The sequence below is a fragment of the Zalophus californianus genome, chromosome 13 (assembly GCF_009762305.2).
Source record: "Zalophus californianus isolate mZalCal1 chromosome 13, mZalCal1.pri.v2, whole genome shotgun sequence".
In the NCBI taxonomy this organism is placed as follows: Eukaryota; Metazoa; Chordata; class Mammalia; order Carnivora; family Otariidae; genus Zalophus; species Zalophus californianus.
The window spans coordinates 20953301-20977787 of NC_045607.1; the positions used below are offsets into that span (position 1 = coordinate 20953301).

Genomic DNA, 24487 nt, shown 5'->3' on the forward strand with positions numbered 1-24487 from the left:
GACGAATCCTAGGTTCTGCACCCCCACCCCACCCCACCCCACCGCCCCTCGCCCAGACCTGCCCGCCACGGATAATAGAATTTCGCTCCCTGCCGTGGGGTCTCGGCCCCGGCCAGAACACGCTCGGGGAAGGCGCCCCGCGCCCCGCGGGAGGTCGGGGCACGCTTGGCTGTGGGGCCATCGGGCCGTCGTCAGGCGGCCGCGCTAGCCGGAGCAGCGTGACGCGGCGACCGGAGGGTGGCGACGTGGGGGCCCGAAACGGGCGGTGCGCCCCCGGGCGCCCGGCTTCCTGGGCGGCCTCCAGCCCCGCTCGGCGGGCGGGGGCGGGGGCGGGGGCGGGGGCGGGGCGCGGCCTTCTAAGGCCGGGAGGAGTGGCCGGGCCCCGGCGGTCAGCCGCGCAGGGCTGGCCGCTGTTACACGCGCCCCGCCGCCCGGCTTGCTCCCGTCCCGCGCGCACCCGGGAGCGCGGCGCACACTCGCGCTCTGGGACCGAATCCGACCCCTCCGGAAGTCCTCATGGACCCCGAGGACGCCTGCCCGCGGAGGGGCCTCCTGTCTCGCCTCCGGGTGAGGACCTGGATCGAGCCCGTGGTGGCCTCCACGCAGGTGGCCGCCTCCCTCTACGAGGCAGGGCTGCTCCTCGTGGTGAAGGCGTCCTTCGGAGCCGGGGCCTCCTCCAACCACAGCGCCAGCCCGTCGCCCCGGGGCGCCCTGGAGGACGAGCAGCAGAGGGCCATCTCCAATTTCTACATCGTCTACAACCTCGTGGTGGGCCTGACGCCCCTGCTGTCCGCCTACGGGCTGGGCTGGCTCAGCGACCGCTACCACCGCAAGATCTCCATCTGCGTGTCCCTGCTGGGCTTCCTGCTCTCCCGCCTCGGGCTGCTCCTCAAGGTGCTGCTGGACTGGCCCGTGGAGGTGCTGTACGGCGCGGCGGCGCTGAAGGGGCTGTGCGGCGGCTTCTCGGCCTTCTGGTCGGGCGTCATGGCCCTGGGCTCCCTGGGCTCCTCCGAGGGCCGCCGCTCCATGCGCCTCATCCTCATCGACCTGATCCTGGGCCTGGCGGGTTTCTGCGGGAGCATGGCCTCCGGGCACCTCTTCAAGCAGATGACGGGGCACTCCGGGCACGGCCTGGTGCTGACGGCCTGCAGCGTGAGCTGTGCCACTTTCGCTCTTTTCTACAGCCTCTTGGTTCTGAAGGTGCCTGAGTCGATGGCGGATCCCGGCAAGGCGCTCCCCGCCGTGGATACGGTGTCGGGCACGGTTGGCACCTATTGTGCCCTGGATCCTGATCAGTTAGACAAGCAGAGTGTGGTGGGGCGCCCTCCCTCTCCTGGGAAAGCACGGCCCCCAAGGACTATCATTGCCCTGCTCTTTCTGGGTGCCATCATATATGACCTGGCCGTGGTGGGCACAGTGGATGTGATGCCCCTTTTCATGCTAAGGGAGCCTCTCGGTTGGAACCAGGTGCAGGTGGGCTATGGTATGGCTGCAGGGTACACCATCTTCATCACCAGCTTCCTGGGCGTCCTGGTCTTCTCCCGCTGCTTTCAGGACACCACCATGATCATGATCGGTATGGTCTCTTTTGGGTCAGGAGCCCTCCTCTTGGCGTTTGTGAAAGAGACGTACATGTTCTACATTGGTGAGTCCGGTGTTCCTGGGGAGGCTGGACAAGGACACTGCGGATGCCTAGAGTCATGGGCTGACATGGTATGGCTTAGGTGTGGTCTAGGTGTCCCAGCTCAGCACCGGGGACTGGGTGTACTGCCCAGGAAGGGAGACAGGATTATGTGCCGTTGAGTTAATCTAGTTGCACTGCATTGGGTTATCTGTGTTGCCCACTGACACGTTATCAGAGTGGTGCTGGTGGCTCTAGGAGGTCAGGGGAGGGTTGGTCAGTGGTGCCTGCAGTCAGCAGGGAAGGTTTCAGATTGGCCTCAGGAGAAGGGGCTGGATTTCTTCCTCCAATTTTAAAGGGATAAAACATTAAGGTAATCAGGCTGGAAAGGTCCCTTCATTAAAATCATTTCAGGCCAAGCATGGGCTGTTTAAAAATGCATAAAAACTCTCCAGAAATGCCTTCCACAACCAATATAATAAATTCTCTCAAGGAAGTAGAATGAAGTTTCCAACTGACGGCCACAGGCAGAGAGCTCTAGTAGAACTTTCTACAATGATAGACATGTTCTAAACCTGTGCCACCCAATATAGTAGCCACTAGCCACGTGTGGCTATTGAGCACTTGAAATGTGGCTAGCACAACTAAAGAACAGAATTTTAAATCTGATTTTATTTTAATTCATTTATATAGTCACATGTGGCTAGTGGCTAACATATTAGAAAAAACAACTCTAGACAGTTACCACAGGCTGTCCTTTGGCTGAGGTCACGCATCTCGGGGAACACCTAACCAAATGGCAACTTACGCCTGGCCACCTGCCCGTTAGATGGGCCACGTGCAAAGGCCAGAGTGCCCCTCTCCCCTTCCCACCCCCTCGACCTCCCTTCTTCTCTCTCCACGCACACACACTTAAGCACATGCCACACTGGGGATTATGAGTAAGGCTTGAGGGAAGGAAGGGTGTGTGGCAGCTGTGTAACGTGGCACACATTCCTGGAGGCAGTTTGCCAAAGCTCCCACAACCGTCTCCCAGAGGGGGTCGTGAATGGTGACAGAGGATACCTCTGTCCCAGCGACAAGGCGAGGAGTCTCGAGTCACTCCGTCATCAGGTCTCCTTCCCTAGATGCCACTTCACTCTGCCAATGCAGACACCCTTCCCTATCCATCACCATGTCAGCTGTGCCCTGCCACCTCACAGGTGGGTCTGTGGCATCTCTGGCACTGTCAGAGCTCAGGGACTCAGCCTGCCCTGGGGTGGGGGGGTGCTAGTCCTCCAGCAGAGAAACCACCACTTCCAGGGCAAGCCCATGAGGACTGCAGGGAGAGGGAGAGGGAGAGTCCTGGTGAGACTTTTGCTTTTTTTCTGATTTACTCCTTGGCCAAGGTGGGGCACAATGAGGAGCGTTCTTGTGTGATTTCCTTCCAGCCCGCGCCGTCATGCTGTTCGCTCTCATCCCCGTCACAACCATCCGATCGGCAATGTCCAAACTCATAAAGGGCTCTTCTTATGGTAAGTAAAAGAAGTCTCTCTGAAGTTCTCTGCCTGGCCCGTTGCAGAGCTGCTTGGCTTGAGGCACAGGGTTCAGGCTTGCAGAAGTCCCCCAAGAGAGTTCCAGAAGCTGCCTTGAATACACTAGGAACCCTCTGGGGTCCATCCAGGGCAGAGCAGGTGAAAACAGGAGGGTGGGAAAGACTCAGAAAGTCAGTCACTGAAAAGCCACAGTCAGAGGAGGATGCTACTATCCATGGGCCGCAGAAAGATCCAGCTGGATAGAGGCAGGAGTCCTGGTGGAGTGAGCTGAGATGGAGAGGGAGTTCTGGGAGGGATGCAGAGCCTCCTGAGAGCTCCCTGGAGACTCGGCTAGCCGGTAACATGGAAGGGACAGCAGCACATCTTACTGGTAACCCCTGTCCCTTCCACAGGAAAGGTGTTCGTCATCCTGCAGCTGTCCCTGGCTCTGACTGGGGTGGTGACCTCCACGGTGTACAACAAGATCTATCAGCTCACCATGGAAAAGTTCGTCGGCACCTGTTTTGCTCTCTCCTCCTTTCTCTCCTTCCTGGCCATCATCCCAATTGGGTAAGACAGGAGCGGTGTCTGTACTTTGGGCTGCAGCCCTGGGACATACATCAGGGCCTGCTGGACCATCTACAGCCTATTATCATAAAGAATTATTTATTTGCAGCATTTAGGCAGTGGGTTCTGAGTCGGCTCTCCCACAAAGAAAAAGTCCTCCTGTTCCCCACAAGCTAACAATCTGGCAATACAGGAAACCCCCAAAGTCCTAAATAATGAACACAGGGCCACACACAGCTGGCGTACTTCCTGGCAGTTTGGTAATACGGTTTTTTTTATAAGAGCCTCATACACTTCCTTGTAATCAGAGGCTGGGATTAGAACCTCTGTTGAACCACTTCCACCCCTTTTGTTTAGATCCTTTTAGATGAGGACCATCTTGCCTCACTTCTGAGTATTTTTGCCAGGCCCTCCAAAGGCTTTGGCACCTGGTGGCCTCTGTGCTCAGTGCCCCCTCCCCGCCCCCGCAACCTCACATGCCACTGGACTGTGTGAGCTCCCCGGAGGACTCAGGAAATTCCCTTGACCTCTCTGGGGGAGTTGTCTCATTTGTCAAATAAGAGCATTCAAGTCAGAGAAATAACAGACAGGAAGACCGCTGGAGAAGCCAAAGAGAGGAACTCCACTCCCAGGGTAAGAGCACCAGCCTCGGACATCACCTAAATGGACCCAAATGGTCTTTGACCAGCCCTCTCCAGTGCAAGTCACCAGTGCAAGCCACACTGCAAGCCATATACGTGATTTTAGGTTTTCTAGTAACGTTTGAAAATGATACAAGTAACAGGTGAAATTAATTTTAGTAACACATTTGATTTGACCCAATATATCCAAAATATCACTCTAACATGTAGTCAATTTACAAAAGTATCAATGAGCTTTGGTTTTTTTTTTTTAAGTCTTTGAAATCTGGTATGTATTTTATGCTGATGACACATCTCAGTTTGGATTCAATTTGCACATGTTTCAAGTGCTCAGGGGCCAGTGCAACTAGTGGCTACTACATTAGCATAGCCTTGGATGGTTTGGGCCCATTTACCCCTTCTCAGTTAGTGAGGTCCTGTCATGCTTGTATCAATCCCACCAGAGGAGAAAGGAATACAGTAAATATAGCGACACTAAGGGGCAAGGGATTTGATAAAGATTTGCATTTTAGGGGACCTGCGTGGTAGCACAGAGAGCTCTATGTATCAGTAATGGTGGTATTACAGACAGCCCAGTAGAAACCAGTTGAAGGCAGGTTGGAAGAAGCGGGAAGTGGGTGGCAGTAAGGCCCTTGCTAGAATTCTCATATCATGTCATAACGTAGGTCCCTGCCTACACAAAAGGTTGAGCCTCTTGAGCCATCAATCATGAAGGCTCTTTGCTCTATTTCATGGTTGAGAGAAGAAAGATGGGAAGATTAGGAAAGGAAGGAAGGGAGGAAGGAAGGAATGCAGGAAGGAACGAAGGGAGGGAGGGAAGAAGGAAGGTCAACAGCTGAGAATTTGTGCAAGCAACAGCATGATCAAGAGCACCCTCTTGGCCCTGTTCTCATTTTTTCAAGGTGTGGGACTGAGCCAGACCTGTCCTCAGACTGCCCAGCCCTTAGGCCTTTTCCTGGGCCTTATTTTTATGTGAGTCTTTGCTGAATGGGTTGGGCTCAGCTAGACCTAGCATGCAATGCAAATTTCCCAGCTGTTTGCCCAAGTCAGTAATGGATCAGTAGCTGTGCCACTTGGCAGTTGTCCACCCTATTTGACTGGGAGATGGGTGAAACAGTCTCATTAACTTAAACAAAGGAAAACAAAAGAAAGAAAGCCTGACTAGTTAATGTGTGGCATAGCTAGACAGATAAACGGACAAATGAAAGCCATGAGAAAATATGGTAATTGGTTCCTTTCTACGGTTTTGTTGCTGGGCCTTTGTTAAGAGACTTTAGTCGCACATGAAGGAGGTGGGCCACTCTCAACCCCTCACCCCAGTGCACTATGTAACATGCACTTGGATTTGGTCATACTTTCTGTGAAAGGTGTCTTCCTTAGGCCCTCCAGGGTCTTCGCAATCTTCTATCACAGAGGTAGGGACAGAATCTTGAATCCATCAGGTAAATACTTGAGTGCGTATGTGAATGAGGCACTGAAGTAGTTGATCATTATTTCTCTCTCTTGTAGTCATTTAGCAGTAAAGAGACACGCGGGCATATAAAGCCTCCTTCGCTGTATGCTAGAATCACCTAAAAAGGTTTAAAAATCACTGATCTCTGGATCCCACCCCCAGAGATTCTGACTTAGTCAATCTGGAGTGCAGCCTGGGCACAGGACTTTTTTAAAAGCTCTCCAGGTGATTCGAATATACAACGAAGAGTGAGAACTCTGGTATAAAGGGAGTGTTTCCATTACCTTTCCCTTCCACGGAGTCACTAAATGAACAAGATCCTGAAAAATTCTTACAGCAAGACGAGGCCAAGGCTGTACCATCAATCAAGTGAGAGCACCAGGGAAAACCAATAGAACTAACTACAGAGAGAAAAGCTACATTCCAACGACATAAAAGCCCGGAAAGGCACGTCAGAGCAGGGGAACAGAGGACACAGCGGAGGGCAGAGGCTGGGAGGAGAAGTCCCTGAGCCAGAGCTGCCAACAGCCTGTTTGCAAGAAGGGACTCTGCCCCCAGCCCTTCCTGGTACTGAAGTGAGCCAATTTCACGTTACTGTTGGAGAACCCGCCTTCTCCTACTTGCTCTTCTTCCGTGCAATTGGGAGATGCTAAAGGAGTAACTCCGTCCAGTCCATTGGCAACCTACTTGCCTCTCTATTCTTCTCCGCCCTCCCCACACTTTTTAAAATAACAGTAATAGTAGCAAACATGTAGATAGCCTTTTTATCATGTGCCAGCTACTACTTAAAATATTATATATATTTTAATGAATTGAATCGTCCCTCAAAGTCCTCTGAGGTCATCACTATTATTATTTTTGCAAAAAAGGAGACAGAGACCCTAGGGTATCCTGTAACTTGCCAAACGTTCCACAGCCAGTAAGTGGCAGAGACAAGAGATGAACCCAGGCAGTCTCCGACCCACCACAGGGCACTGCTTCTTAGAAGAGTCACCAGTGTCTGGGTGCCGGTGTCTGGGTCCCATCTCTTCAGAGAGCTCCCCACGCGAGCCAGCTGCTCTCTCCTGAATGCTTACTGAACTGACACGTGATCTACCACCCTCTCTCTCCTCAACCTCCATCCGCTCCACGGTCAGCTTCTGCAAAGTTTGGTGTGCACCTTCTGTGTCCTCACCTCCCACTCACGTTTCAAGCCACCCGCCTGAGGCACCCCCCTCGACCACCAGAGCTCTTCTCACTAAGGCCACTAACCAGTCTTCCAGGCTGAATCTAGTGGACTCCCTGCGGTCCTCATCCCACATGATTTCCTCATGGCCCCCACACCGTGGTCACTCTTCACCGTCACTGGGCTTTGTCAACGCCTCATTGCTTCTCGGCAAACCTCCAAATGGAAGATTCTTTGGGGCTCTGCTCTGGGTTCTCACTTCATATTCTCTAAGCAAACTACTTTCAAAACTTCAAATTACCATCTAAGTTTCCAAAATTGGGTTCCTGAGGCCCTCCTACGCCTGTTGCCTCTCCAGTCTGTGCCACCTCACTAAAAGGCACCACCACTCCCTCAGGAAGAGAAATCTGAGTCACCAATGTCCGCCCTCTTCTCCACCTCCCCTCACCTCCAGTCCGTCAGGCCTCATTGATTCTACCTTCAAAGCAGGCCTCGATTTCATCCTTTTCTTTTTAGTGCTACTGCCACCACCCTGAGGCCCGAGCACCTGAACGACTGGATTAGCCTCTGAACCATGCCCCTGTCCACTCTTGATCCACCGCCCAGTCCTCCCTCCACCAGGTGCCCAGAGCAATTTCCTTCAAGTGTTTAAACAGATCATGTCATCTCCGGCTCAAAGCTCTGCACTTGGCCTTCACTGCTCTTAGGATACAACCCGAATGCCCTCCCATGGACCACAAGGCCCCGCGTCATCTCGCCTTGCCAACCTTCCTAGTGCCTGTTTCTGCCGCTCACCACCCTCCCCGACCCCATGCGTCAGCCCCAGTGGCCGCCCCTCATGTTCTTCCCCCTTCTGTACCCGTGCCTCCCTCTTAACCCAGCTAGCTATGGTCTTAAACACGATTTTCTCAAAAAGGATTTGAGACAGTCCCCTTCTCAGTCTGAATTAGGTCCTTCTATCATATGCTCCCAAAGCTTCCTGTACTTTCCTTCATAGCATGACAGTTGATGGTTAGTGATTATCTTTACGCAAGCCTGCCCACCCTACTGTAGGCTGCCTGAGGGCAGGAACGAGTCTTCCGCGTCCAGCAGAGAGCCTGGCCTGTAAGAAGTACTCAGGAAGTATTTAAGGAATGATGTTAGATGGGTGTGGCCCCTACCCGCCAGCACGGCGAACCTCCACCCACCCCCACCCCCCGCCCCCAGAGCCGCCCCTTGGCCGACCCTGAAGGCAGGGGCTGGCCACCCCCTCGTGGCCGAGCGGCCAGGTCTGCGCAGGGCTCAGCTGGAGTCAAGGCTGCAGCCTGGCGTTCACGAGGTCCTGGGCTAGCTGCCTCCACGGCTGGGCTTCCCTGCCAGCTTTGTAATACAACAAGTTTTGTTTCAAGTACAGCAAGTTCTTCTCCCTGTAGAGCCCTGGGGCTTATGGAAGATGGGAAGTCAGAGTTTTTGGAAGTTCTCACAAAGCTCCCCCTTAGAAGGTTTGGAATTTTGCGCACACCCCATCCAGCAGCTCCAGGAGTCGGCCATCAGCCAGGAAGAGCCGTGCTCTAGCTTAGAAACTGAGGCTCCTAGAGCTCAAACACAGGAAAACCCAAGGACCCCGGAGGTGGAAGGACATGCCAAACGTCACACATCCAAGACTTTGACTCAGAGCTCCTAATTCCTATGCATCCCCTTAGCTACAGATATTTGAAAACAATGTAATGAGGATTTGTGGAAGAGGTAAAGGGGCTATGGAAAGGCAGAAGGTGAGGCAGCCAGTTCTGCTTGGGATTAGCCAGTCTTGATCTTGAAATACACGTGGGAGGTCATCATCAGGCAGAAGTGAGATGGAGAGAGATTCCAGGAAAAGGAAAATGTAGACGCAAAGGGCTTGAGATGTTTTAGGAGTGGAATGGGCCCGGAGCGGGAGAAGTTTCCTTGGGCCATCTCTCCACTTGGAACAGCCTTCTGGGCATGATGGACAGAGCCTCTCAGGCGGCTGTTGGTGGGAAGGAAAAGGCACACCCTTTGCCCCATTCCAACTGCTGGCTTGTAATTCTGGATTGTAAATTCTTACAGCATCGTGGCCTATAAACAAGCCTCGTGGTTGCAATATGGAGACATCCCAGAGACATCCAGGTGCTGACCTACAGGAGCTGCGAGGACCAGCAACGGCAGAGCCCCTCTGAAGGCAACGGAAGGGACTGGGTGCTGGTGACCAAGGCAACCCACCGCCCCCAAACCCCAAGTCCCAGCCAGAGTTGGCCTCGGAATGACCCGCTCAGGGGGTCCCTGGTGGGTGGGGAACAGCACTTTCTTGGTGATAGAAGTACTTTCTCAGCTTTCACATGTCCCTGCTAGACAGAGGTTGGGTCCGGGGGCAGTAGAGTGTGAAATTTCAAGGGTTATATGCAGGCTGCATACACAGTCATGCCAGACGCACAAAGAGCTTCCGACGGCAGCCCCCCTTCTTCCAGGAACTGTCTCCAGGGCTCCAAGGTACGGCTAACTCGTCACCCGGGTAATGTGCTGGGAGTCCCACGTGAAAACTCAAATCAAGGCACACATTTTCACCAGCCTAAGGGGAACGCAGAGGGGATGTTTTATAAGAACTCCCAATGTTTTAGAAGATTTGGGGCTCGGGCTCTTGGCTTCAGGGTAGTTTTATTGCCGTTGTTATTGTTGCTTTTAAGAAGCAAATATCAAAAGACTTTTTCTTTAGTGGAATATTATACTGAATATTTTCAGTCAACAATACTTCCCAAAGTGGGTGAAGGGAGAGGGGAGATATGCTAAGAGCCATTTTATGTTGAGGTACCCATTTTTATAGCCTATTTTACTTACATGTAGAAAAGCAGACTCACTTCCCAATAAAATTGACATTTGTTGTATGTGTGTGAATTATTCTTCTCTGGCCAGACTCCCTCTATAACTCCAGGCATGGCATTCTTTTTTTTTTTTTTTAAGATTTTTATTTATTTGGGAGAGAGAGAATGAGAGATAGAGTGCACGAGAGGGAAGAGGGTCAGAGGGAGAAGCAGACTCCCCACCGAGCAGGGAGCCCAACGCGGGACTCGATCCCGGGACTCCAGGATCATGACCTGAGCCGAAGGCAGTCGCTTAACCAACTGAGCCACCCAGGCACCCCAGGCATGGCATTCTTAAACTGGGGTAAAACTTAAAGCTACAGAATGCATTTAAAGCTCCAACGATTTGGGCTCAGGGAGTCTGCATCTCTGATCCCTTGCAGGGAAGAAACTAAACTTTCTGGCATGTCTCCCGAGGTCCCAGAACCAGGCTAGGTGCTAAGATATGGCAAGAATGTGACGGCTCCTGCCAGGACAGCATGTGCCCTCTGGCAGGTGCAGAAGACAGATCAGCCAGCAACAGTGCATCCTATGATACATGCTAACATAAGGGAGCAAATAACCCAGATTTAGGAAAGCAGGGAAGGCTTCTCAGAAGTGGCAAATTCAATATAAGGGGAGGGGGGGAGGGAGGGGCAGGTATCAACGGGACACGGTCAAGACGCGAGACTGGGGAGGTAAGGAGGAACCACACACAAATAGAGGCTTAAAGAAAAAGGTTTCTCTTTAATGGGGCAAGCTGGTAGAAATTTGCAGGCAGGGGCACAGAACGCACTCTTGCATCCCTGAGAATGAACTGGGGGGTCGGGGAGTGGGGAGGAGCAGAAGGAGCAAGCACTACTTGCAGAAAGGAGGCAAGAGCAGAGATGCAGTAATCCAGGTGACGGACGATGGAGGACTGATGCTGGAGAAGGAGCTACAAGGATCGAGAAAAGTAGAGGGACTTAGAGAAATCCTTGGGAGCTAGTGGTCAGTGGGAGCCAGGGACAGAGGAACTGCAGAGGGTGAGGCAGATGGAGGCAAGAATGCTCAGATTCGGGGTTCAGGCAACTAGGAAGAAGGCAGAGCCTCTCACTGAGACAGGCCATGTGGATGGAGGAGGGGGCACGGGAGGAGGAGTTCGAGGCCACGCTCTCACCTCTGTGAACTCTCACAGTTACGCTCCTTCTGGACTCCTTGCCTGCTGTCCCAGCCCCTGATCGGCTCCCCAACCTGGATGAATCTTATTGTTGGCTGCTCCATTCCCTGTTCCTGAAAAGCTGGCTTGCAACATCCGAAACATTTCCTTACTTGCCCACGCTCGCCCTTGCCATGAGCTTGGGGGTTTTAAGCGGAGCTGGGCTCTCGAAGCCCCAGCAGTGGCTCCTTTTCAACCCCGCCCGTCACCAAGACAGCAGTTTTTGGACACTTGCCCCAGGTCACCAATTCTTCTAAAGGACGTTCTAACCCCTTTGATGTTCTCAAAGTGTCGTTTCTGGATCAGCAGCATCAACACCCCTGAGGAACCTGTTAGAGATGCAAATTCTTAGGCTCTATCCAAATCAAATTCTAGAGGTAGGGCCCAACAACCTGTGTTTTTCACAAGCTCGCGAGCTTTAAAACAATGTTTTCTTTTTTTTTTTTTTAAAGATTTTATTTATTTATTTGAGAGAGAGAGAATGAGAGATAGCACGAGAGGGAAGAGGGTCAGAGGGAGAAGCAGACTCCCCGCCGAGCAGGGAGCCCGATGCGGGACTCGATCCCGGGACTCCAGGATCATGACCTGAGCCGAAGGCAGTCGCCTAACCGACTGAGCCACCCAGGCGCCCAACAATGTTTTCATCTTTGGGCCTTTTTCTCCTTAAGGACTTCCCCCTCGCCCCCCTCCTGCTCTCCCTGCACCCTTAATTCCTGAGGCCCAGAAAGCCCTGCCCTTTGTACTCTCCCCAAGGAACCTAGCCTACTCCAGGGACGCCAGAACGCCCTTTCCAACAACTGCTCGACACCTCCACCTAGATTTCCTCAAACAAAAATCCAAACCAAATTCTTCTCCCTCCCCACCATCTAAGCTTACTCCAACCTTTATATTTTTATCCTGTTTTTACAGGTCAGTGAATGGCGTCACCTCCCAGCTCCCAGGCTGGAAACCTCCACGTCGTCTGAGCCCTTCCCCTCATCACAGAAATCTCTTAAATCCATCTCTTTTCCTGTCACCTCTTGCCGTGACTTTTATGATCTAGTTCCGTCTACTCCCTGGGGCTTCAGTCTGACCACAGTCCTCCAGCATACACTCTCCAGCACCTTCCTAAAGCAGTTACAAGAAATACATCCCCCCCGCCCCACCTTTAATTTTCAATTGACAAAGCAAACGGGAAGGACTGTTATGGGAATACCTGATATTTAAGTTGGCCATATTCATACAAGTAATAGAAGAGTCTTCCGTAAGAGCTAATACATAGTAAGTGCTAGCACTCAGGTGCTCTGTAGACGTTATTGCTAGTCCTGTTGGCAACCCTTCTGGGAAAGCAGGTCTTCATTTCTAAGATCAAAATACTGAAGTTCAGAGGGATGGGACTTCCCTAAAGCCACAGAACTAGCAGGTAGGAAAGCTGAGATCCGATCCCAAATCTCTCTTATCCCACCTTGCTGCCTCATTTTGTATGACTATAGTCTTATATTAGTGATGTCTACTGTCAGTTCAAGTCCATTTCTGGTGGATTGCAGTCATCAGGTATAAGCTAGACTGAGCATTCTGATCTCTCTTCGAAACACACTCTAACACTCTAATTAAACACAGACATTTCTTCTTGCCTTACAGATTTAAAAACAAACAAACAAACAAACAAACAAACATCATGGCAGGGGTGCCTAGGTGGCTCAGTTGATTAAACACGTGACTCTTGATTTTGGCTCCGGTCATGATCTCAGGGTCATGGGATCGAGCCAGCCCTGCCAACCTGCCTGCCAATCACGATGGTTACATACAGATACTAGGTAGTTTCTTCATCTCCTCAGATTGGTGCCAACTTGTAAGACGCAGGAGAAGGTAAACTGAGGACAAGTCTACAGAGACGTGAAGAATTAAAATAGTTCAGTTATATATTTTTCCTGTTGCTCTGTATATCCTGATTCCTGCAGGCACACGCATCTCTGTGGAGAAAACAAGAAAACACAATACAAGGCACGCACGTTTTCTTGCCGTATGGAGTGGCGCAAATGACAACGGGACTCAAGGTAAAGAAAGCATATTTCATAGGTTTATTGGTCCATTAAGTTAATTGAGGAAAAGAAACCTTTTAAATTTACAAGCTAATAGTTTATCAAGCAATACAAATTCTTTTGTTTACCTCAAAATGTAATACTTAATTTCATAGTAAACAATGGACAGAATTTTTTATACACAGATATATGAAAAAAAGTGGACAAAAACCTCGTGCCAGCATCAAAAATGCAACAAAAACTTTTTTTCTTTTTACAATCTCTGGGTTCCATAACAAAGGAAAAAAAAAGGTGACATTCTTTTTAAAGTTTGGTAGCTTCATGAAACAGAGACTTTGACCTGTAAATAAATCACTTTCTCATCTACACACCTTCTTGAGCACTTTTTTTTTTTTTCACAGCTTTTGATTTGGCTTATTGGCAGCATGGAGAGAAGAGAAACACATTTACACGGAGGACTTTATCAATACCTCGGGGTGGGGGGGTTCTGTTAAAATTTTAAATGTAAAGAATGATTTCTAAAAATAAGAAATACAGTCCATCCTTTGGACATGACCTAAGCAAAAGTTCTGAATCTCTTTTTCAACAGTTAAAATACAAGTTAGAAAGTTTGCTGGCAGTTTACTGTATGGGAAGATATCAGACGGACATCCTCTCTCAATGCATTCCCAACACACAGACATCAAGGGGGTCGGCACACAGACGTACAATGGACAGGGCATCTACCGGACAGGACCAAAACCTCAGGAGCGTCCCGGTGAACCGTGCTGACTGTGAAGAGCTGCTGGTTTGTGGCTCCACGAAAGCCCAGCTGACCCAGGTGTCCTTTGATCATACCGATTCACATTTTGTCTGCAACCTCCTTTCCCCTGTTTCCACACTGGGGCAACAGCCATCCCCCTTCTGTCCTTCCAGTACCATTGTGACTGCAGGGCTGGTCTAAGACTGTGAACCACCTGTCGAGCGGGGGTGTTGACGGGTATCACCTGCTCCGACCTGGCCCTCGGGGAGCCCAGGATCACCCGGTGAGGGGGGTGGTGCAGCCAAGGGAGGTGCGCGTGTAATACTCAGTCACTGGCATTAATAGGGAAAGCTCTGCGAAAATGGACTAAAGTATGTGAGGCAACACAGTAGGTTTTAGGTTTTTGGCATTTCAGCCTGTGGAGAATTTCTATCTGAACTATGCTGATCTGAGGCCCGCGCCCTCTCCCCTGCCTGTTCCCCGGTTATCTTTTTTAAAGCTGTTCTGTAGAATCGGGGTAAACCATTAATATTGTCATAATTTAGAGTTCTTTGTATCTCTGCGATTTGTCGATGCCAACACCATATATCCTCTACAATCAAGAGTGTGCCGAAAGGCACTGAGTTAATCTTTCACACTTTAAAACAAACAAACAAACAAACAAACAAAAGCCGTTTAGTGGTCCCTGTGTTTCCTTACATTATCAAAAATATCATTTGGCAATAGCAACACTTAGCTTTCTCCTCCCAAAAGGCAGCCCTAATTATGAACCCCACATTCTTGTTTCTTTAAGAGGGCTGAGGATGGGCTATGTTAGACCTCTAGTATTAAGTTGAACAACCAGTTACAGGTCTAAAAACTCCTTCTATCCAGAATCTAAAACAGATTAGGCAGATAAGGCAGATTAATAGGCGTTGACCATTCTCAAAAAGTAGAGTTAGGCTTTCAACAGTCTGTGGCATTTTTAAAAAGTCTGGGTTTGTTGATTTTCAAGTGCTAACTAGACAGAGTGTTTCTACATGACTCAAATACCTTATTGGTATTGTTAAAGTTATTTTTTCCAAAGCACTTATCTGCAGGCTATCTAGAGTAGTAAAAACGACTGTTTTTTTGCTGCCCCACAGAACAGGTTAGACAGCCATGCCCAGAATGCATTCCAAACACATCTGATTAACGAACAACAGTCAAAGTCCCTGCGACAAAGGTCCCTCCTCCACTTTTTCTAATGCAGACAACCCTCGGCATGCTCTCATCCGGGCAACTGCAGGGAGACCAGCCATCCTTAAAAACAGAAAGCTAACCACCTATTGGGTGGACTGATGAAAAAATCAGGTTTCTGGTTTATTCACTAAATCAAAAAACCATGAGGGAGCGGAGAACAACTCCGACACACCCAGCTCCATAGGTCCGTCGGGTACAGGGGATGACACTTTTCTCAACTCTACTGACAAATGCCACCTGCCACCTGAATGGAGAAAACGTTAAGAGGGCCTGTCCGATCTGTTACCATCTTGAGGACTCTGGAAAGCGAGAAGGCAAACCCAAATTCCCAAAATGTTTTGTAAGCGGGGATCACCAAAGCCAGTTTTACTCCAGCCTTACAGGGAGACTGCTCAGTTTCCACGGGCCTTTTGAGTAGGCATCTGGGAAGGCGGGGAGCAGCCTTGCCGAGCCCGGCCCTGACCACAGGCGCTCCTTAGGGAAGCCAGAGGAGAATCCAGTTCTAACCCATCCCGAGACCCACACAGACGAGGCCAACACAGACCTGGGGGTGGTGGTGGATCTGACTCTCCTGCCCTCTCTCAGGAAAGAGTCTAAAGAAGGACTACTCTCAGTCCAATGAATGGTGTCAGAACTAAGCCAGGGACCCGGGATTTCAGTGCCATGGACGGCAGAGCCCAGGCCCTCGGCCTCTGGGTGTGTCCTGGGCTGATACCTGCCATCCCAGGAGAGAAACTCCACTTGCAAATGCCCACCCAGCCACCATGCCCTCCCTCCTCTAAAGCAGGACTTCCTGCCATTTCAACACAAAGGTGGCCTCACAAGAGCATTTAAATCCCTCGTGTGGATGGTGACTGACAAAACATTTAATTCCACAACATGCAGCACGCACTCCAGGTGCGGGTGAAATTTGGCACGAAGACAAACTTCCGTTACATTCACCATGATCCCCGGAGTCATATCTGTTATTGTTATTCACCTAAAGACAGGTGTCTGGCGAGTTCAACGAGCAGCACAGTGAAATACGAGCCCGTCCTCTCCATAATTGCACTTAATCTGAGGTCACCGGGAATCATTATTAAGTCTTATTAAAGGATAAAACCCAAGCCCAAACCTGGCTGTGTAACGTGTTTCCTCCTCGTTCGGGAAGAACAGTAAGTAGTTCTCTGCTTTGGGCAGAGGAGCCTAGAATCTTCCCTTGTGGGTCCAGCACATGAGAAGAGCAGTGTCCATATCTGCCACGAAGCACAACTGCCCCCTTCAACACCTGCATCTCTAACATCTGCTCAGTGTCTAAGAATTCTCTCTTCTGCCTCAGACTGGATTTTTAACCTGGGTGAATGAACCTTTCACTTCCCACACCCAAGGGACAGTGGACAGAGACCACTCTCCATTCCACGGCCACGTGCTCAAGACGCAAAACCTGTCCAAGTCTGTCTGCCTGAGGTCAAGCGTGTCCTCAAGCAGAAGCCCCCCGGACATAAATAGGAGAGAGGAGGCAGTGAGCTCAGCCCCATGACTTTGGAGCCAAGAAGGATGGGGCGAGGAAGCCTCTTACGAGGCAGTCTTTGGCACGGAAGTCAACAAGTCACTTCTCACAGGGAATCACCTTTGTGCCCACCGAGAGGAAGGGGCAGATGCCCGGGGCTGTGGAGCCTTGGGGGCTGAGGGAGCCTCCCTCACGGCCTACCGTGCATTCTGTCTGGGCCAGCCTCCTCACCTCATCGGACGCCCGCCTGAAGAGGAAGGGGCGAGGGTCCCTTCTCGGAGAAAGTGCATCTCTCCAGGGAAGTCTGTAACGTGCGCTGGTTCTCCCAGCACTGCTGTCAATGCTCCTGCTCTCCTTGGTGTCTTAAAGCACAGAAACATCACATGGGGCACAAGGAGAGAAAGATAAACCCCGAGATGCCAGATTCCCCTCTGAGCCCATCTTCTGCCTCCAATAATGTATGGAATGACTGCGTCCCCCCACTCCCTTCCCGTGTGTCCCAGTGAGGAACCCGATGACTTTTTTGAAGGGTTGCCTTCTTTCCCAACTAACCTTTACACAGGAATGCTCCCAGGCACTGGCAACTAGCAGCAGGCGAGGTTCTGGTCTTCCTGCAACTCTTTCCACAGTTCTTTCCAAGCACTCGTTATACTGGACGACATTTTTAAAGCACACATTCCACAAGGCCAGGCTTTGCGCGTTCCTGCTGATGAGCACTTGCTGCTAAGGTCAGTCTAGTGCCTTCCACGAAATATCGATAGAGGGCCATCGACCCACTATTAGATACACAACCCTGTTCTACCAGCAAACTGTCAGGTCGGACCCAGACGTCCAGACCCGCACCAACGGGATGGCGCAGAGGTAGCATGAAACACGGACTCGCCATTCAGGGTAGCTGGACTGTCCTTACCCTTCTGCTTCGAGGGATCATTTCTAATTGTGCCAAGATGAAAATCCTGAGCTGCAGGACCTTGGAATGGCATGAGTGGGTCTGACGGTGCAGGCAAGTACCAAATGATAACAAAACTTCTAATTTAAACTGTGACTTATTCAAACACGATGAAACAGAACCAAGCGGTTCTGTGCTCTTCTACCGCTGTGCCACTGACATCACAGCGGCGGCCGCCCGGGGTCAGCGCCGCAGGTGGACGCGGGATGGAGCGATTTCGACTCGCCGCGCGGTGCCCCGTTTCTGCGGGTTAATTTGTGTCTGCGCCTGCGTCTCGGCACAGCTAGCTTCACTACAGACTACCGCCTCTTTGAGGCTCGGCTTTATCATTTCGGAGGGGATGAGCCACAGATGGAAGGACACAACGTGACCTAGGTAGCTTCATTTCAGGAGGAAACAAAATGAGTTGGAAGACAGATCCTCTTTTGTCTGCTTTGCGTTGATTTGCAAAGCAAGCAAACCTGGTCATGGTTCGAAGTGAAGACTGGAGACGCAGCTGGCGGTCCCCAGGGGTTTGGCTGCAAACGGAGGAGATCCTAGCTTATCTAGAAGCAAAGACGTTCTCTGTTACACTTGTCATCTCCGACGCCCATCCGGTTACTGACTTCTCTTCCTGACCGGGGAATTATCAAGGGTTAAAGCACTTCATGTAGAACATTCATGTTGAGTTTACAAAATCTCAACTGGGTCACGACAGCGTTAACAGCCTCTCAGCAAAAGTTTGCCCAAACATTCAGTGGACGTGGCAGGAAAACATTAAATGAGGAATTTTGGGTGAGGTAAAGGCAAACTGCACAGGGCAGGCGTGGGGTTGGGGCCTGGTGTGTGTCCACCAAGCCCAGCAACTGGGGAGCTACTCTGACTTCCAGACAACACGGATTCCCCACAACAGGACTAATCTCTACTCTGACGGCATTTCACAAAGGCAAAAGGAAACATTGAAGTACTTCACAGAGAAAAATGCACCTTCCCCCCCACCTCCCATTTTACAAGTTTCCAGTCTGCTGCATTCTAGTGTCAGAAACAAGTTTGGGGAGCACTGCCCCCCTCGGCTTCCCGAGGTAGCACGCGAGGACAAGGACACTGGCTCACTCGCTCTAGCACAGATGCATACAGACGCTGAAATAAATGGTCCTGAATGAACCAGAAGCCACAAGACAGCTGTCGCTCATCACAAGCAGGGGGCGGGCCGCACGCACAGCTACAGGCCACCATACGTTATTTAAGGGCTTTCCACGGAGGTACCAACACCTCCTTCTAGGCTTAGACAAGCCACTGCCCCACGGAGGTCCGTTCCGCAGTCACCACGTGTCCACGGACAACAGGGGCTGCCTCCTGTCCATGCCTTCCTCATGTCCTTGAAAAGCAAGACCCGGGCTCTCTTCCACCACAGGCAACTCTGCGGTTCCCCCAAACAGGAAACCGTAATGAGATGTCAGAATGTCAGCTGGGTCGTCTTGTCCCTCGGCTGCAAATCTTCTTAGTGTTCCATTTCGTAGGCTCCTTCGTGCCACGGAGGTATGCTGTTTTGCGGAGAGATGATGATAGCCTCGCGGACTCCACCGAGGAATAGAAACTAATGGAAAACCACCGGTGGGCGGACGAAGGGGGTGAGGGGCGGGCAGGGAAAGAAATACACAAAGGAGAGATGCTTCTCAGTGCCGTCTCTCTGCACGACAGGGGCGTACCGGTACGCCATGCCCTGTGTAGGCAGAAGAGTCTCTGTCCCAAGAGGGGACTTACTTGGCCTCTTGTTTCTCCTGCAGTAGTGGAATGATCGACTCCCACGCCATGAGGCACTGAAATGACAACACACACACACGCACAGTTATCAACATCAGACTTCAGGATCAGGCACTTCATTCTCCTCTGATCCAGCCTCTCACTGTTAATCTCTCCGTCTTATATACTGGCTAAGTAACGTATGTACGTCACGTCCAACGTCTACATGTATTATCCATCACTATTAGAAACTGGGGAGGTGACAGGTGTTTGATTACATCATCCCCATCTCTACCAAAGATAGCAGGATCTCAGCAAGGCCTACAGAGCACTGTCCCTGGAGCTCATAGCTGGTGAGTGGAAATGTAGTCACTGGAAGACATTCTTTTTCTTCAAAAAGCAGAAAAGGTAAGAGGCTGCAAGCCTTTCATGGGGCCCGACGTCCCCAGCCAGGTTGAAGACATTGCTCCAGGTGGTGGGTAGGACTTGCTGAGGATGCAAATCATATTGGCATGGCCCAGCCACTTGACTCAGAGGGGGCTCTGAAACCCCGCTCTTCTTTACTGACCTCAGTTTTGGTTGTATGGGCCACTCTTGGATCTCCCAAAAGGGAAAATGGGGGAGGGGGGGACTCTACTTATTGAGTTTCACTGGGCCCAAACACCACGATGTATTTTACATTCACTATTGCTAGTCCTCACAATTCTATGAAGTGGAATTATTACTTATTACACACACTTCATAGATGGAGAAAACGAGACCCAGAGAGGTTATATAACTTGCCTAAGACACGTAACTAGTAAGTGGCCAAATTCTTTCCTCTACACAAATCCCCTTTCATTCCAGATCCTTGTGAAGGGCCAGTGTCTGTATGCACTGAACTTAAAGACTCCAGGAGCACCCTACTTAGTGAAATGATCCTCCCTTTGAGACATCTCTTTCATGAAGGGCAGGCCAGAAGAACCACACAAGGCCTTCCTTAGAAGCAGCTCGGGGTGAAGCAGGACTTTGTGCTGAGTCATCTGGGGAGGAGCTCTGAGCAGGTAGGAGAAGAGAGGCATTCTTTGGTCAAGCTGGGGAGCAGTGTGGCGAAATTGCTCCACGCTTCCTTCCTTAGTGACTCTGAGGTTAGAGAAGAAACTAGACTCGGACCCTGCCCTCCATAAGGAAGGCTGGGGAGCTTCCAGGAACTTGCTTGCAGCGAGAGAACCCCATGCAGGGTCCATGGCACGTGGGCCCTGCTCTCTCCCTAGGCCATCATCTTAGATCTAGAAAGGTCCTTCTATGTCAGCGATGGGGAACCAAGGCCACACCAGATTTCTTTCCAGTCTTCAAATGCTCAAACTTCTTCCCACCCCAGGGCCCTTGCATATGTTGTTCCCTTGGCCTGGGATACTTGTTCTCCAAGTCTTTGTCTCTGAGACCCAGGTTAAATGTTATTTCCTCAGATCGGCCTCTCCTGCCCACTCCACTTGCCTTCTTCCATCCCTGATCTGAACTGTGCCCCCAGTATTTTGTTCCAAGCTTTCCTGTGCTTTTCCTGTAGAGCACGTATCTCACTCTGAAGTGACAGGATTTCTGGATTAATGCATATCTTCCACTGCACGGAGGGCTCCTTGATGGCAGGGGTCCTGCTGTTTCATTTAGCAACCTATCCCAAGTCCCTGGTGCACGGCAGGGACACAGCAGACAATGTTAAATGTGTGCGGCAGCCAAGAGGAGGGCCCCACGACAGCGCCCCTACTTGTGCTATCTGGGAAGATACAAGCCCTGAGTTTGAGTCCTGGGGCCGGGGCCTCGGAAGTGCTGGCATTAATCACGAGGCGGTGTGATGGACACATCTGATCAGGTCGGCTTCTATGTAGCGGGAGGGCTGTCGGACAGCAGAGGCACGGGGAGGGGATCAGGGAAGGCAGTACCACTTCCTGAGGATCTACCATGTGCCAGTATGTTCTAGGGACTCGGGGATGCACCGTTTGACTGTGTCTTCACAATCCTCAATGAAGAAGGATCAGTCCCATTTTACAGGGGAAGAGGCAGACACAGAGAGGCACCCTGCCTAAGGCACAGCCAGTTCACACGGAGTGACCTTTCTATCTTTGGGCAGTCGGGACTGGCCCCAGAGATGCACGTCCCCCGCCCACCACACCGACAGTGTGCATGAGTGGGAATTTTCAGACTTGTGGCCCCAGCAGAACTGAGTCTGACCCTAGTTCAGTCACTCAAGCTGTGTAACCTTGGGCAGTCTTAAAACCTTACTGTGCCTCTGTTTCTTCAGCTTTACGTGGAGAACCATAAAACCTACTTCACATTGTTACGCTGGGGGTTAAATTTAAGGAGGTGACATATGCACAGCATCCAGCTCTGTGCTGGCAGCCACGGCAGGGGCTCTATAAAAACGGTCCTGGGGGACAGAGGACGGCACCTTCCCTCTCTCCCTCTCAATCAGCTCTTCCGAAGGCCTGGCCAGTAAGGGCTATTCTGTGACTGTTCTCCTTAGCCCTCCTCCAAAGAAAGATGTAGACACGCTGCCTCCGAACAGCAGAAGCCTTCAGAAGATATGGATTCTTCTAGTCTGGGATGAGGATGCGTTTCTAGAACTGCAGCGGGAATAGCCGAGTTAATGCTTGTCTCACTTGGTTTCACGTCTACAGGTACTTTGTGGAATTGTGACTGGGCCATGCTTCATCTCTAACTTTAAGCTTCCAAGGAATATTAGGATTTCTCAGCAGCAGAAATGATCTGGGTTTAGCTATGTCAAGAGCAAACCCTGAGTGAGAGACTTTGCTGGAGCTTGATGAGCGCCCTAAGTGGGTCTGTGGTGTGTGTGTGTGTGTGTGTGTGTGTGTGAGAGAGAGAGAGAGAGACAGAGAGACAGAGAGAGAAAGAGAAGGGTGCAAACCCCACAGATCAAGGGGATTCATGGGGGGAAAACACCTGTTTTTAATAGTTTTCCTCTGTAATCCTACATACCTTTTGGGAGGCTACTTACAAACAGTGTTTTGAAGTCTTAAAAACAACCGAACAGTATTTTGATAAGGATTTGGTGGGATCTACGGCACTATGAGAGTGAGGAACCCCCATAGATAGAACCACACAGCAGCCTGGGGTAACCTCAAAGCCTCCTTTAACTGGAACACGCCCACACGGCAGGCCCTTGGACTCTGGGAAGCAGCTGTCTGCCAGGCCCAAAGGGCACGGGCGAGAAAAGCGCCACTTCCACGAGCGCGTGTACCGGGGAGAGCCCCGTGGGCACCGGGAGCGGGAGGGGCTCTGCTTCCAAAGTCTGCACCCCCACCTCGCACAGCGGGGCGAGGACCACGCGGGGGCCGCCAGACCAGACCCACAAAATAAGGGAAGCAGGTGGGGCTGGCGGGCCCTCTGCTTCTGCGTTTCTGGCTGGCTCTCGCAAAAGGCTCTGGCCATTCCTCGTGCTTCCTCCACGAGAGGGCCGGGGTCTTGCCGGCGCGCCCCTTACCTTCTCATAATACTGGATGTTCTTGTCAGCCATTCCCATGAGCAGCTGCCGGAAGTCCTGCCTCTTGTTGTTCTGCCATCGCTCCATGTCGGCTTTCAGATCGGCGTTGAAACACTCCATCCGATCCTGACACCTCTCAACGTCTGCAGGCACCTGGAACGGGGGGTGCAGAAGCGGGGACTCTGGATGCGGAACTGGTGACCCCATGCCTCGAGTTCCCTTGCGAAAGGCCAAAGCCCTACATGAAAGGCCCTGAACACAGCCCCTCCTCTGGGGGCATTTACGTGAAGGCAGGGCCTTGGGTTTTCAGGTCTAAGAAGGAATTCTGAAAAGTGCTCTCCCTACCCAAATCTTCAAACCCATCCAAGCACACAGAGACTCACAGGGGAAACACCGCCCTGTTTACAAACAGGAAGAAGAAACACTGCAATTCAGAGTCAGAGATCTTTGGTCCCTCCTTTTTATCCATCTGGATGTAAAAACGTGTGTAGATTTTGCAAACATACAGCAGCATTTGGCATTGTCCCTGCTATTCTCCTCGGTCCTATATATGAAACCAGAAAAGTTTTCCCACGTCATAGGAACTATTCCATTACCTGTGGCATTTGATAACGCCTACCCTCGTTAACCACACAATTAACTGCAATAATAAGACTATCAGCCCACCTCTCCCTCTGAACCCTACATTACACATCAGCTAGAGACCTGTCTATGCTCCCCCAGATAGCAGATAATCAAAAATGATGAGTTTAGGTTAGGGAATTCTGAGGCAATGGGAGGAAAATCATTTATGTGTGTCAAAAGAATCTGAAATATGAAGAAGAAAAATATAGCAGACTACTTCAAGTTTTTCTTTTTTTTTTTTAAGATTTTATTTATTTATTTGACACAGAGAACAGAAGCAGGGGGAGTGGCAGGCAGAGGGAGAAGCAGACTCCCCGCTGAGCAAAGAGCCTGACATGGGGATCGATCCCAGGACCCTGGGATCATGACCTGAGCCAAAGGCAGATGCTTAACAGCCTGAGCCACCCAGGTGCCCCTCAAGTTTTTCTTAAAGAAGTTTAGAAGGCTTTCTCAAAATGGAACTCTGTCACAGCCGGAGGGCCTTGTGGCTACCCGGGTCCTCGAAGCACAAAGCTGGCTCCTCTCCTCACTCAAGAGCTCCATGGGGCCCTAAGGCTGGCCAGGGGGCAAACATGCCTAAAACTGGGTCACATGCTCACCTGCCAGATGCTTCTTGACAACAAGTGAGGCCTTGTGCATTCTGAGTACCGGGGTCTATGGTCCCAAATGGCTCTAAGCTGTGGGTCGCCATCAGGGGTCAATCTCTACCCACCAGGGAAGTTTTCTCCCCGGGCCTTATGGGCAAGGAGAGGACCCAGAAAAATCAATAAAGGGAGGGCCAAGGCTGAGGGAGCTGGACACGTTCAGGGCTTCCTGAAGTGCCGAGGGCCCCCCAGACCCTGTGCAGACGGCTGCAGGACGTGGGAGCAAGGGAAGTGAGCAGCCTGGGGCTGGGGCGTCACACAGGCCTGTCATGGGATCCGAAGTTGGGTGAGGCAGGAGGAGCTCGACAGAAAGCCAGAGGGAGGCATCCTGGGCAATTTAAAAGAAAGGAACTCTCCTTCAAAGAGGGAGGAAAGCCTCTTCCAAAGCACTTAGCCTCTGGAAGAGGAAAGAAAGAGGACCTGACGTTTCCTTCTGATGCCACGACCGAAGTCACTCTTGCCTTTTCCTGCTGCCTCTCCCGTCGCTGTTGTCCAACTCGGGGGCAACTGAGGAACAGATGCACCCCCACCCGCCCCTGCCTTTGCCCCTCCAGAGCCTTCCCCACAAACACACAGGGAACCAGCCTCTGTGGAGGCCCAGTGAGCC

At 51.3% G+C, this 24487-nt stretch overlaps 2 protein-coding genes across 3 annotated transcripts in view; one reads left to right on the plus strand and one right to left on the minus strand.

Annotated features, from left to right (window-relative positions):
* The first annotated feature begins 389 nt into the window (after positions 1-389).
* Positions 390-9837, plus strand: SLC46A2 (solute carrier family 46 member 2). The gene is made up of 4 exons (XM_027616868.2): positions 390-1645; positions 3052-3135; positions 3549-3705; positions 9026-9837. Exons 1-4 carry the CDS (start codon positions 517-519, stop codon positions 9090-9092), a joined length of 1437 nt encoding a protein of 478 aa, XP_027472669.1. The 5' UTR covers positions 390-516; the 3' UTR covers positions 9093-9837.
* A 3514-nt stretch (positions 9838-13351) lies between these two features.
* Positions 13352-24487, minus strand: part of SNX30 (sorting nexin family member 30) — a 107813-nt gene continuing 96677 nt past the window's right edge. Inside the window, exons 8-10 of one of the 2 annotated variants that reach the window (XR_003523697.2) lie at positions 22613-22765; positions 17016-19211; positions 13352-16825 (exon numbers count right to left, since the gene is read on the minus strand). Coding sequence is in view for 1 of the 2 variants with exons in the window: in XM_027615623.2 (XP_027471424.1) it covers positions 19152-19211; positions 22613-22765 (213 nt within the window). In the remaining variant the exon portion in view is untranslated. Of the gene's footprint in view, positions 19212-22612; positions 22766-24487 lie in introns of both variants that reach the window. The other variant, XM_027615623.2, reaches the window with a different exon arrangement.

Excerpts from the sequence above, each read along its gene's own strand:
- SLC46A2 (XM_027616868.2), top strand. The coding sequence starts at position 517 with ATGGACCCCGAGGACGCCTGCCCGCGGAGGGGCCTCCTGTCTCGCCTC. Across the intron at positions 1,646-3,051 it reads GACGTACATGTTCTACATTG|CCCGCGCCGTCATGCTGTTC; the intron begins GTGAGTCCGGTG and ends ATTTCCTTCCAG. Across the intron at positions 3,136-3,548 it reads CATAAAGGGCTCTTCTTATG|GAAAGGTGTTCGTCATCCTG; the intron begins GTAAGTAAAAGA and ends TCCCTTCCACAG.